Source organism: Lissotriton helveticus, chromosome 1_1 (genome assembly GCF_964261635.1).
Source record: "Lissotriton helveticus chromosome 1_1, aLisHel1.1, whole genome shotgun sequence".
NCBI lineage: Eukaryota > Metazoa > Chordata > Amphibia > Caudata > Salamandridae > Lissotriton > Lissotriton helveticus.
Genome location: NC_136057.1, coordinates 1338192797 through 1338207553, shown reverse-complemented (window position 1 = coordinate 1338207553; position 14757 = coordinate 1338192797). Strand labels below are relative to the sequence as shown.

Genomic DNA, 14757 nt, shown 5'->3' with positions numbered 1-14757 from the left:
ATGCAGGCCCTACATTATTTTAAGACGTTTAATCTCTGAGTTTAGCAAAATAAAGTGAATCCATTTGGCGAAGGGCCTATCTGAGAGGAGGGCGCAAAAAGCAAACAGAGGTACTGCCGAAAACTCCAATTGATAATTTAAACTGCAAAAAAGGAAGGGGACATGTGTAAATGTGAGGCTGAGACAACCAGGCAGAAAAAAGAGCTCTAGTTGAGGAAAAAAACAGGAGTGTGAAAGACAGAATAGAAAGAGAGCAAGTAAAGTGAGTGTAAGGCCAGCATAAGGACCCCCCCCCCCCCCCTTCCACATGGATGTTTTATAAGGGAGAATAGTCCCTTTCAAACGAGTGAATGTGTCTTTTCAGGTTTGCCCTATTTAAAAATTCATTCTGCGCTGTGCGTTCTGCTAGGGACAGTTTTCTTGTGCTAATATTCAGTTGCTTCTTATATTTCCAAGCATTCTCAGTTAAGGAAACTTAGAGAAAGATTACATGGTGTGTCCTAGATCACACAGTGTATGTCAAGGAATAATATAGATTCAGTCAGGGCTTTAAGCGGGGGGGTCTATGGGGGGCTGAGCCCCCCAGTTTTTTGGGGAGTTCCTCGAAAGGGGGCTCTAGGGGGCTCTATTTTCGGGCCTCAAAGGTCAAAGATAAGGTGAGCAGACGTCCCGGTTTTTGTTTGGTGTTACTAGTGTGGGTAACATGTCTTGATAGTGAAATACTGCCAATTTCGTTTTTCACTATTGAAAGGCTATCTTGCACATAGGATAACATGGGGAATGCTATGTGACATGATTACCTGCATATCTTCCCATAACGGCAAGATAGACTTATGGAATCTGGTATCCCTGAACTCAGGCGCGCAACACCCATTGGACTCAAAGGGCTTCAGCCCCCCATCGTGTGTGCCAGCCCGGGATGAGACGCTTCCCAGGCACACACACAGCCGCACTCAAACACTTCACAGGTCTTTAAAAGACCATTTGCATATTAATGAAGAATTGTTGTTGTCCTACCCCTTCTAAGAGCCCCTGCAGCTGCACTCTGACTATTGCTTAAAGATTCAGTCCCCCTCCCGAAATTTGGCTCTAGTTGCGCCTCTGCCTGAACTCAGAATTTAATAACACATCCTTTAGTGAAGATGGTTTTTTAAATTCTAAGTTTGGAAATAGCAATTTTTTTTAAGTGTTTGGTATTTTATGGCTTATACTTAATAAATATACTTTTTTTGCCTATTTTATTATCCTTTGCTGGATGCGACTTCGTGATTTTCTTAAGCACACAATGCTGGTTATCTTCATTTAGACCACGCCCTTACTCGGATAGGCCACACCCCTATAAGAAATTTGCCACGCCCCTTTTGGAGCACCCCCAGTTTTTTTTCTCCCCCCACTTAAAGCCCTGGATACAGTATCCAGGTCTCGTGAGACCAGTGTGAGGTGTAATTATTAGACAACATATTTTTGATTACCCTATCAAAAATGTTGCAAGCCATTTACAATTTGTTTGTTTCAAAGGGCCAGGCTGAGTGAATGAAGCCCTAATGCATTGCTGAATTACGAGCATCTCTGTGCCTTGCTAGCACAAGACGTGGAGTTTCTAGGTTATTGTATGTGTGGTTTGTGTTTGTTTCAGAAGATGCAGATTCTGGCATCTCAAGAGATGTTTCTGTTTGTAGGTGTGACTTACTTCTGACTTTCCAAGCGCATACATTTTTTTTTGTTGTAGTTTTATATAGCGTGAACTCAACCCAAAGGTATTGGAGCGCTTCACAAGAGCGCCAGTTACAATACACAAGGACACATTCATTTTTTGGTAGGCACGGGGAAATTAAGAGATTTGCCCAGAAACACAAGATGTATAGCTGACGCAGAAACTCGAGCCTGGTTCCCCAGCCCCAAAGTCGGCAGCTCTGGCAGTCAGGCCACATTTACTCAACTAAAGCTTAGTGAACCGGCTCGATGCAAGATGTTGGTTGGGACTAGCGTTAACAGAAGACTGACCAGGCTGGTTTAAGAATTGGGATTGGTATTTAGGTTTTGGCATACGAATTATAGAAAGATCCTTGTGGTCTTGAAAGCCATATAGAATCTTTGTACTCATTAATGGTTACATAAAAGCATTTCCTTTGATATACACTTGGGAAAAAGTCTAACAAATCTAAAAGTGTTTGGAAAGTGCTCTGTTGTACTTAATGTCTTTGTGCTTCTTTCAATAGCCAGCTAAATACAGATTTTGAGTTTATTTAAGTTGTGTTTAAAAGTCTTAATACAAAGTACTGCTAGTTGGCAGCCCTTTGGCATACATCACATGGCGCGAGGGTGAGTGTAAAGGAATGACGTCTCTATCCCATGTGCTGCAGGGCAAATGCCTGTGCCTCCTGCCCTTTGACCCCAACAAACTGTTGTTTCAAGTGTTTACTGATGTTATCTCCTATGTTGGCATCCGCGCCCATTTTGTTAATGAATAACCATCCTCTTATGAAGCAGTTCCTCGGGAACTGCAGCCTGGCATTAATTTGGCAAATGGCTCGCAAGTGTTCTCAGTATGTAGTGCGTGCCCCTGCAGGCATGTTCATGGAAAAGTCTCTGCGGGAGGGGTTCTCTCTGAACGGTAGGCATGGCTCAGTAGAAGGTTACTTTGTCTACAATGCTAAAGATCAGGGGTAAACAAACAACAGTCCTAAATGAGACCCCTCAAACATGCACCATACACCAAAGAACGACCCCCAAATTTACGTCACAATGTTGGATTACACAGCTCCACTAAGGAATACGTTAACTCTGACATGCACGCTTCAGATCCATTAAAAGGTCTAATGTATAACACTTTACTACAAAAGGCACATTGTTATCCTACTTTATTGCCAGGTTTTGAATGAGTTTGGGCTATCTTTTCATTCTCTCCTCAACAGCACTGACGAGAATCGACTTATGGCACACCACGAAAGAATAGCTGCTCCTTCGTAAGTTCCTAAAAAAAACGGTGGGATTTTAGCTATGTGTTCGAAAAGTGTGCTAATAAAAGCATAAATAATATTATTATGGTAGACCTTCTAAACCCTCTTTAGGAAACTTTGCATGTTGTAATTCATATATGGCATTGCAGTCAGTTTTTTTGGGAAAGGCAATGGAGGCGGCGGGCTGCTCCATTGGTGGAGTGGTCTGTTTAGTGGCGGAAGTGGCTCCATTTCAAAATAACACGTTATCATATATCGTTTCTAAGTGCTGTAATTAATTTATGTTAGTAGTATATAGCTTTATGGCACCCAATTTACTTATCATGTGTACAGACTCAGGAGGTTGGCCCGGCCTTATCAGCAAATAAAACTCCTCTGGCCAATAGCGTTTCCCTCAGCAGCGATCACTCAACTCCCCAGGGAAGAAGTTTTCGATGAGGGAAGAAGTTATAAATGGGGTAATAGGTGCAATTGCGCTAGAGTTCAGTGGTCCCCAAATGGCGTGAAAACAATGGCATTAAAGCCAGCAGCACTTACTTTTCGAGCTGGTGTATGAATGGCAATACCAATTTTAAATAAGATAACACTGGACTAGTGTTATATATGATTTGTGATCTATTTGGGTTAAATTCACAAATTCCCGCCACCAGAGATTCAGCTGATAGCATGTATATTGAATTGTAGGCCAACAACGTTTTTATTCGGTCAAATGAAACACAAGACAAGAAAGAGCCTTTGAGCACTGGTGACAAAGGACCATCGCCATGGGATTCAACAGAACAGGCCCTGGATATCAGTCTCTGTAGTTTCCTGCTCAGTTTTGTCACCGAGATACAAGCAGGTGTCTCTATACACTACTACCAGTGCCAAGGAACAAAGTAAACATTGTAGTTCAGTCATGTTTTAAATGTAATACTCTGGTTTATTTGCATTGCTCTAATTCTGCCTCCCCCCCTTTCACGGGATGTTTGCTGTAGCTACTGGTGCGTGTGGCAACAAGATTAAGGCAACAAATTATTCTGATTAACATTTGCCTACAACAGAGGCTACTTTTTAAAGCTGCAAATTATTGCTAACTGGCAGCTAAACCAAAACATCAGATTTCTAAAAACGTGTTTTTACAGAACACTTCTTATCCAACGTCTGCCGTTTTAAAACGCTGAAAAATAGATTGGGACAGAGAGAAAGATAGAGAGTGAGAGTGTGTGAGAGTGAGAGACCGAGAGAGCCAGAACGTGCAAGGGGGGCAGAGACATCGTTATGGACAAAAAGAAACTGACAGCGAGAATGAGAGACAGAGAGAGCAAGAGATAGACATGGGATTAAGGCACCTCTAGATAGAGACTCGATATACAGAGCAAGAGAGAACAAGACAGATTAAGAGAGAAAACAAGCGTAAGTCTTTCAGAGGGCAAACACCTGAGTTCTAAAAAAAGATTGCCTAAACAAAGAGAATCAACTGAGAGAAAAAAACTGTGAGAGTAACCCAGAGATCCAGAGGGAAATGAATGACGTAATGAGCAATGATATTTCCAGTGTTGAAAGGCAGCAAGTTGTGTGTGCGACACTGTAAGGCTACACATACAAATACTGCCAAGAATTTGCCCGTTCGATGCAAAAAATAATTGAGTGTTGTGAACTTTGGTGCAACAAGCAATACATGAAACTATCCAATGAGAATTGGTGGCACGAGGTGAGATCTAACAAGAGAGTGAAATATGATACGATTTACATCACAACACTTAAGAAAGGCATGCTTCAAGTAAGTCATAAAAGGGGACTTGGCGAAGCCACTGAACAAAATGGCCATGCGGCATTGAAGCTCCGCCAGTCTCCACCAGCCCAACAGCTATTTCCCCCAGAGATGCGACCTGAACTTCCTCCTACCTGGCACATTCGGCTGGCTCAGCATGAGCTGTGCCTGGCAATACCTCCAAGTCGCAGATCTGTACCGCCTGAGCCGCCTTCCTGTCACCCGGCGTAACCCGATGCGAAGCGGACGCAAGCCGGAGTTGCAGGCCCTGTCTCCGGGAATCTGAGCTGACCCACAGCGCACCATTGCAACGGAGGTAAGAGCGCCAGGCATGGGTCCACACGTGATACGCTCCCCCCACCCCCGCCTCAAATCTTACCTCCTCCGGGACGCGGTCGCTTAAGACTGCTCCTGACTCGCTCCACTGACTCCCAAAGGCCCCGCCGGGACAGGGAGGCGGCTGCCCGGTCGCTCCAGGAGTGGAGTAGGGGGGAAAGGCAGGACAGACTTGAGGCTGCAGGCACTCGGTTGCTCCCTCCTGCCCACACAGCCCAGCATCCTCACAACGCGACCATAAAGGTCTGGCACGCTGACTCACCAGCCAGAAGCGGCGCAGGGCCTACAAGCGCCTCAATCACTTCACAACCGCATACAGAACCGGCAGTGACTTACTCCTGCCTGAAAATTGGCGTGCTGTCTTGCGGCCTCGGCGCCCTTTGCCATCAACACGCCGAACCTTCCTGGGACCTTTCATGCCTATTGAGACCAGCAACTCCCCCAGGTGAAGCCAGACAATCTTTAGTGCAGGTTGCTGCGCACGCCCTGCAAGACACAATATCCCTCCTGCATCGGGCCTCTCGGCAGGGAGCGTTCCTTAAACTTTTGCGCCATGGTCATGCCTCACCTCTCCTTTTTTCTGCCCATATGTTGAGGGTGTGAATGAACTGCATTGGGAAACAAGGATAACCACACACCCTGCTACGAGAGTGAAAAAAAATGACGGCCGAAAATTTTCGGATTCGGGGGCGTGTTCTTGGCTTCTGAGTGATGAATGACGTCACAGGTATAAAGAACGCCAAAAACACTGCCCCGAATACGAAAGAGACGGGGCTTGATTGGAGTGACGCCCCTCTCCTCCAATGGCTGGCCTCCGTTAGGAAGCCAGCCAATGGAGGAGAGATGGAGGAGAAAGGCGGGTTCAAGCCCCGTACTCAAAAACATTAAATCTCCGACCGGAGACTGCGCAAGCGCAGCCTTTAGGTCCTCGACCTAAAAACAAGGGGCCCGTTGTACAAAATTTCGTTTCACAAAAATTGGTTGTAAATTACGCAGTTGTTTTCTGAGAATTGAAAGGAATTTTGTGAATCGAAAGATGAACTAATAGGTCAGTTCACAAAATTCAGAATCATAGTGGGTCACAATCCGACGTACCTGATCAATACCGATGAGGTAGATCGCGACTCATTACAACAAGATGACACCATAGCGATGTTGGCCTGCCTGCGTCATCAGAACACGATGTCTGTGATCGCATTTTAATAAAGTAAACTTTTTTTCTTTTAAGACGGCCTGTCTTTCTTACAGGAAACAGGACTGCATTTTTTTAAAAAAAAGCTTTTTTGTTTTGTGTGTTTGAGAATTGCCACTGGACCTGCGGACGAAAGGGACCATTTCCCATTTGTGAATAGAATAACACAACCTTCGAGTAGTTGGCAAAATGTTAATGTTTTGCCACTGGGCTTCGGTTGCAAATCATTGATACATATCTTAACAAATTGTTGTTTGGCAGGGAAGCCTAAACACGCCCCTTCCAAATAACGATTTGTAGTGGGTTTCTACGCACATTTTGTGATTCAGTAGAGTACATCATAAAAATCCATTCTGCGGTAGTAAACATTGTGATTTCGTGAACAGTAAGATCTGTGACCCCCAAATGGCTTTGTACATCATTCCCAAGGAATCAAATTAATACCATAAGAAGGAACAAGTACACACTGAACAGTACAGAGGGTAGGGAGGAGTCTTTGGGAACGCAAACAAGAAATGCCAAAAAACTAAGAGAATAAGTTCCAATTGATCCACTATTGCTTTTAGACAGACCTCAACCCTTCGCGCCATCTTCGGATGACATTAGTTGCCAATGGCAGCCTTTCGAGGAGTGTGAGATGAAGACTCTTGAGGTAGCTGAGAGGGCCAGGAGGCTATTCATGGTCCTATTCATGACACCTTGGAATATGATGTTATCCACACTATGATTACATTGTTTCTATGCGAGGTGTGGGTCAGAAATCCAACTGGAGTAGTCCACAGTGAGGTGGGAGTCATGATTTGCAGCACTTTGTATTATGCCATTATCAGCCCTTGGAGATGCAAAGTACCTGCAAAAAGGGAAGAATTTCCATTGGTGCTGCTGGGATCAAGAATGGCTTTTTGAAAGATGGGTGCACACACCAACTGCTTGAATGGTTCAGGCATGAGAACTGTGTAGTGTGAGCTATTGATGCTTTGCGCTTTATTACCAAAAACCTATGGGTTTTAATTTGCAACAAGGGGAATATAACCTACCTACACAAGTTCACATTGAAAGTATAATTTAATTACCTCTTTTAACATGAATTTGTTCAACAGCGTTCTTGTGTTTTTCCAAGTATTTGCAATATTTGGCAAATGTGGAAACGGACACTAACCACTTGGCAGCTGAATTATTTTATAAATCAGGCAGAAGGGGGGGTAGTTGCATGTTGGGTATCGCAATATTTTTCTGTTAATGCAATCTTTTTACAGCCTTCTGATAAAGGCTCCATATTGCTTTTGTTTTTGTGGTCTCAATGCCCCCGTTATGGTCTCGACCCACTGGAACTTCTCTGGACAGTTCCGATGCAGAATAAATAGCCAATCATCATAATGGATGTTAGTAACTTTGATACCTATTTGCATCAATTAGAAAGTCACAACAGGTTGTGTATCAAGACCCATTAATACATGACCAAAATGCCAATACTGATCCACTTACCATTCCCAGGTGTCCTAGAAGCCAATTGCGCCGCGGAGGCTCAGGGAAGCACTTCAGGCGCTTGGCAGACTCATTATACTGCTGGAAGAAGGCATACACCTGCAGCAGGGCTCGGAAGAAGAGCAGCAGAAGGAGGAGGAGAAGGGCAGAGACAGTATATACGCGGAAGGGAGTCCTGTCGAGGCCCAACGAGTCCAGGGCTTGGTCAATGATTGGAAGCATCCTGCAAGGAGATAGAGAATAGAAAGGGCTACAGAATGAGCGGTTACTGATGGAATAAACACACTACTGATTTAATAGGATTACTGATAGAATAAGGCATTACTGATAAAGGCTCTTATTTGAAGTTTTATGGATCATTAAAAACATGGCGGATGTCCATTCCACTGTATTACAAGTATGTTATAGCCTTTAGTACTTGTATTATGGCCGACAAGATAGCCTCCATGTTTTGATGGAGTATCCCATCTGCCAAACTCTAAATGAGGCTTAAATAATGTTGCAAATGGAATAACAGGGTACGGAAGAAAAAACACGTTACTTGCTGAATACATGGCTACCTAGGTCAACATCTGAACTGAGGAAATATTGCTCCTGTTGAACTCTGATAGCCATTTTTTTTTGTGTACAACTGTACGCAGGCTTCGTCTGAAGAGTACAAGGTGGCATAACCCTCTTGCCTTGCATTTTTCTTTTCCAACAAAACGATCATGTCCACCGTGGGCCTATTCATGGTGAAGACAAATGCAGGACAGATATTTGATGTACTCAAGTAACCGGTCTAATAATTAAACTAGGGGTCTCTGCCAGGGAATAACTCAAAGCTTCGGTGGTGGTTAGTGCTGGGGTACCATAAGTAATGCATAGTAAAGGATCGCCAACATTACAGGTTTTAGGGATATTACCTGCCAAGACAGAAACACGTCACTGATATGCATAGGATCCATACCGGTCACTATGTCTCAGAAGAGCACGATGAGACAGAATCCAGTTCTGTTATGAATAGCAACATCCTATAAAGTGGCCATTACAATTCCCAAATATAATATAAGCATGTAGGTAGCTATTATGGGATGCTCATGATTCATAATTTATTGAAACAGAAGCAATCAAGTTGTGTTGATTACCCACATGGGAGCACTGCTATGCTCACTGCAGTTTAGAAACCCTGTTTGGTTCCTGGGCATAGTGCACACTACACTGAAGGTCCCACTGCATTGGTTTGGAGCTCATGTAGGAAGAGGTCAAACTGTAGGCAGACCGGGCTTGCTCCTTCCCCAGACATAAGCTTCCAGCTGACTAGTTAGGACCAGTTACTTTTGCAATAGGTGGCACTGGGCGTGTAAGTTTCCATCTGTTCCACTCTTCCTATGGTCCCGCTAATACCCGACAGCGCTCTCACACTTTTCACACTCAATTAGCAGTGTGATATGATATCAAAGTTGTGTGGGCACTTTATAAATCTGTAAAATAAAAATAAATAAAATACGTAATATAAGTAGGGAGCCTGTGAAGCAAAATTCACCATGCTGTGAATGCCATTTCCGTATTTGGAGGGGGTGGGGGCAGGTTTCTGCATACTTTTGGTCTGTGCAGGCCAAGACCTTTTGATTTTACTATCATTATATAAATATTATGCAATTACTTCTAGAGACTTGCAACTAATCCCTCAGTTGGACACGACACTACAGTCATTGTCTAACTTTACTGTGGGTGACAGCATTCTGCTCTTTCACAACGAGCACACCCGCACACAAAGCAGTCCCCCTTTAGTTCCAGGGACTACCAATGCAATGTGTGCTTTTTGAGACCAAAAAGCATATGCAGGCTATAGCCATTTTATTTTACATTGGTGAAGACTCCGCAGCCCCACAACAATAACGGCTGACAAAAAAACAACACATAATAAGTACTGACAAAACCAAAAGACTGGCAGCAGAAAACAAAAGGCCTATTGTCTTCGACAGACCTTGTTTGACTTTGGTGAGGGAGTCTCTAGCAATACAAACCTCACATCTGTATGTGAAACTGTCACCATTGTAAATCTTGGCGACCACATTAAAAACAACCTCTTTGTTAGCCAGCAGATTTATTATGCAGTAATCTAGGTGTAGGGTGCTACTCCACAATTCGAGTGTTCACAGAAGTTGGAGGATTTTCGGTTATCTCCCAACTGTAAATGATGGCCTTAATTTCTGCAGGCGCCTAGACACGGTGTGCATTTCTGCTACCCAGACGCAACGCTGAGTTTGTAGATTCCTGCCAGTGCCTCCAGCAACCAGGGGTAACTGACACCTCCCTGAAATTGGCTCAGCGCCCGTGGCCCAAACAATGAAGCAAGGAGCTACCTGGCAGGCATGCCACATTCACAATCTTGTGGTCTTTATTCACACTTTGATGAGGCAATCGCCTATGATCGCGGACATTTGTACAGAAATGTAGAGTTGTGAACTCGTATGACCTTTGTAGAGCTTCCGAGTTATCAAGTTTGATGGCATTCTTCACTTTAGCAGCTATTCGGTTCCCTTTTCAACGCAGCACGTTTTATGCAGTTCTGTTCGTTTATTATTCACCACCCACATGCATTTTCACACGCACTTCCTTGATCCATGCCTGGTCCCATCAAGACTGGTGTCCCAGTCTACAGGTAAATGTCGCATATTACATTCCTATTTCATGTTCAGTTTCTACACATCTTTCTGGTATAGATTTATTCTTACTGTTTTCAAAATGACCACACTCACACTTCAGCCCCTCATTCCTGCAAATAAAAGAAAGGGCGTGGACATTATTGCCAGTTTTGTCAAGTTCCGTAGCAAAACCTGAATGCCGCAGAGTTTTATGCTTTTGCCACTTTTGTGTAAAATTTGAGATTTTTCTGCCGATTTGAGTCACAAAATGTGACATGCTGAGAAAATGGCTGCTTGCATGTTCCACTATGCGATGAAAGACTGCAACATTTCCATGATTGGGTGGGTTCGCCTATTGTGAATATTCTCTCTGCATGGGTGAAGGTGAAATGAGAAACTTTGTAATCTTAGCAAAGGGCAAACAAATCAGGAGAACTGTAAAACTTTGCTGATGAAAAATACTTTTATCTCCCTAAAGAAAAGTTCATGTGCAGCTGATCTACCAGGAAAAAGAAAGGCATGGTGATTATTAGGACGTACTTTTTATGCTAGGAGTTCCTTAGATAAGATTTTCCCATTTTATTTGCAATAAAGAGCAATTTGTGCTAAAAAAAACAAAAACGCAATGTGCTCCGCAGCTTAACACAAGAAACGGACATTTCATGGTTCAAGCAGCTGTAGTGGTTCTTTCTGGCAAAACAGCATCCATGGAAAACCCCAAGAATTGCCCAAAAATTGGGCAGTTGGTGTGCCTCAAGTTAACATCATTTAGTTTGTTATTATTGCTACCCAGTAAATAGTATTGTATTATATTGTAATTGCATTTATATACCACTTACTACCCCTGACGAGGCGTCAAAGTGCTTTTTCGGCGAGTAGCACGCTACTCCAGAACCCGTAATGGATTAGTGGTGAATTAGTATGGTGAAATATGAAAGTAATTTGAGAGGTGGATAGGTTAGTCAGTTATTTTGGATTGAGAAGGATAGTGAAGGGATAGAAGAGGGAAAAAGGTTTGCATTTATATAGCATATACTACCCCATACGAGGTGTCAAAGTGCTTTTTTGGCAAGTAGGACGCTACTCCGGAACCCATAAAGTATTAGTGGTGAGTAAGTATAGTGAAATATGAAATTAATTTGAGTGGTAGATATGTTAGTCCGTTATTTGGATTGAAAATCAGTCTTGATTCATTCCAGTGTATTTGATTTGTAAGGTAGTGGCATACCAATGTTTGTAACAGAATCCTCAGTAAAACAGACAAGTTGAGAGGCATGTCTGGTGCCCAGTTAAGGCAATAATCAGGCCCATGATGGAGTGCTAAAGACCTAACAATGGAAAATGGAGAACATGGCAACCAACTACCAATGGTAGTTTCAAATAACACTTAAAAAAAAATCAGGTTAAAAAATGTTGCCTCCGGGTTCTTGGGTTTACGAGATAATAATTTCACTAATGTCACCCCGTGAGCGTAGTGCCTTTTGTAGATCTCAGCTACACCGCGCATGCACTGTCTCAAAGAGGCATGTCGTTTTAAATCTGTGTGATTCAGCCCGCCACAGGCTTACCATTTGCTCACTGCTAAAGTGTGTGAGCTCTCTGTGTATGTATGGTGAGTGACCTGCCCTCCCATAGGAATGAATGGGGAATATGTATGCCCATGGTAGTTTCTGATGTGTGGGGAGTGCAGGGTCGAGTTTGATATGTGCGAACTCGTGAGATTGAATGCTGCGTAATGGTGTATGCGGCATGATTGTGTCTAGTCTAGAAGTGCCACTTTTAGAAGTTGGCATATTTGTGTAGTCTGTGGCTGGCGTGTGATTGGCTGGTGAGCCTGGCCCAGGAGTGCCTGGGCCTGCTTGTGGATTGACTGTCTGGTTTGAGGATGACAGGGGCTGGGGAGCCCCCAGGAGGTTGTCGGAGTCAGCCCATGGATGAAAGGCTGCATCTGCTGCCAGGGAAGTGGGAGGAGATAGCACCTGGGAGTGAATGAGGCTGTGCCTGCCTGACACAATACTGGCTCCACCTCCCCGCTGGGCGACTGTCACCTCTGTCCCTGATACTGAAAGGAATTCCCTATAACCAGTTCTAGCTGGTTATCACACTGCCTGCACCCTTTAGACTTCAAAGACTTTTTTCTGTATAAAAAGGGGCTGTGTCCCCTTCCAAAATGTTCTTGTTTCTGACTTGAATCTGCCAGGGGCGTGCTGCTGCTTGGGCCCAGGGGAATCCCTGGGCCCAAGCCCAGCCCCTGGACACCTGGTGGACTTTCCTGGATGACTGGACTGCTGAAGGACTTCCTGGGACCCTCTGCCTTGCATGGGGTGATGGGAGACTTTGTTTTTGGCCCTGGAAGCCTTGTCCTGTAATGCCCTGCAGCTGCTGGGACCCTCCTTGCTGTGGGGGTCCCTTCTGGGGCGTTTTGGTGATTTCTGGGCTCTCCAGCCGCCTCGTGGGCGCTTTTTATCCTGATTTCTGGCAGAGCGCTGTGGTTATCCCGTGGGGGAAGCGCTCCTGCCCTTTGTCTGCCGAGTGCTTCGTGTGCACTCTTATCTTCTTGGCGGGTGCCACCCCGATTATGGTGCCCTTTGCGAGTGCCCACCTCGCTTCTCTATTTTATATTAATCTCGAGGGTGCCCACCCCTCGGTTTGCCCCTGAGAATCACCGCCGCGGCCGGGCCGCAAACAGGAAGTCAGGCGGCATCGCGCCTGACTCTGGGCGGGACTTCCGGTTTGAAAAGGAAGTCCCGCTGGCCGCCGCGCACTGATTGGGTGCCGTCTGGAAGAAGGAGGAGGTGTGGAGCACTGGTGCGGGGCTTCCATGAGCGATGGGAGCCCCGGGATGTAGACCGCAGAGGAAAGGCGGCGTGTTCCCTCAGCAAGGATCTCGTGATTACGAGAGCCCCGCCCGCTGCCGGTGAAGTGACCCGGTCCCAGGGAGGGAGACCGGGCGAAGAGGAGCCCACTCTAAGACAGAGCGGCGCGGAGTGTCCTTCCCCCCAGAGCAGGTGAGTGGCGCTCTGCTGGGGCTCTGGTGTGGGGGTGCCTGTCCCAGGCCCAGTGACGGTGCTGGGCGGCCCCGTCTGGCAGAGGGCCGCCCCAGCCAAGGTGATGTGTCTGTCTTGAGCGGCCCCCGCTGGCTAGGGGGCAAGTCCTTGCTCCTAAAGGCCATCAGTAATCCCGTGAGGGGGGGCTTGGGTGGCACCATTTGTGTACCGCTCCGCTGGCTAGCCCCTGAGTTGCTCGAGAGGGGCCCGTGGTTGCCTCAGTGGAGGAGCGGTGATGTTCTAATGATTGGGGCATTGCTTTTCCTGAGTGAGGGTCCCATGCCTGTTATTTGAGGAGCCAGTGTGCTCTATGGCCCCTGATGACTGTTAGAGCCTCGGCTCCCGCTTCTGGCGCAATTTGTTTAAAGGGCAGTTCTCTGATGCCTGATGCCTGAGAGGGTTCCTGAATGGCGCAATTGCTGGGGCACAGGTGATGCTAGAGCCAGAGGGCTCCATCGTCCTGCACAGTAGGAGTGCAGAGCCTGTGTGGCTCCAACAGAAGGTGCGGTTTTATTTCTAGGGCCAGTGAGGGCCCTGGCGCAGTTTTGAGTCTCCAGCTGCCCAGCAATTAGTGGGCAGCTGCACCGTTTAGGCGCAAGATGGAGAGTGAGTCCCTGAGAGGGACAGAGATGGCACAGAGGTGCCCGGCCAGTCACAGCTGCGCAGCACTTAGTGCCAGCTGCAGCGTTTAGGCCCTTGTGAGTGTTCCCAGGTGCCCAGCAAGTAGTGGGCACCTGCAACGTTTAGGTTTTGCGCCAGTGGCGCACCCCTGACTGGCGCTGCATGGCAGCGCGCCCTGACATTCTGGACACAGGGCTCTTTAGTCCCTTTATTAGATAGGGGCTGGTATGTGACTTTATTTAGGCGCAATGTGATTATTTATCTATGTGATGGTAATTGCCTAATGTGAGTTTTGCGCAATGTGATGTGGTGCTAGGAAATGTAATGCATTTAATATGATTACGCACCTTGATCTTACACCTCTGAATGTTTTTGGGCATCATGTGTTTTTGCGCTATTGAGTTGTGTTCTGGCACCTCTGAATGTTTTTATGCATCAAGTGTCTTCCTTGTCCTTGCACCTCTGAATGTGTTCTGATGCATCATGTGCCTTATTCTCACACCGCTGAATGTATTTTTTTGCATCATGTGTTTTTCCTTCTCTACACCTCTGAATGTTTTAGGCATCATGTGTTTTCTTTCCTTACAACGCTGAATGTTTTATGCATCATGTGTGTACTTTTTTCCCTACACCGCTGAATGTGTTTTTGATGCATCATGTGTAATGTGTTCTTGCTTCTACCCCTTTTATTCTTAGGTGGTTGTGTTTTGCCTAGTATAGTTTATACTAGAGA

General features: G+C 45.6%; 1 protein-coding gene across 7 annotated transcripts in view; it reads right to left on the bottom strand.

The window, feature by feature from the left end:
* CYP4F22 (cytochrome P450 family 4 subfamily F member 22) overlaps window positions 1–14757 on the bottom strand; it is a 288015-nt gene that overhangs the window by 134007 nt on the left and 139251 nt on the right. For all 7 annotated transcript variants that reach the window (XM_078682603.1, XM_078682636.1, XM_078682594.1 and 4 more), the window contains exon 2: window positions 7727–7949. In XM_078682603.1, the coding sequence (XP_078538729.1) occupies window positions 7727–7948 (222 nt within the window). In that variant the 5' untranslated portion in view covers window position 7949. The remainder of the gene's footprint in view (window positions 1–7726; window positions 7950–14757) is intronic.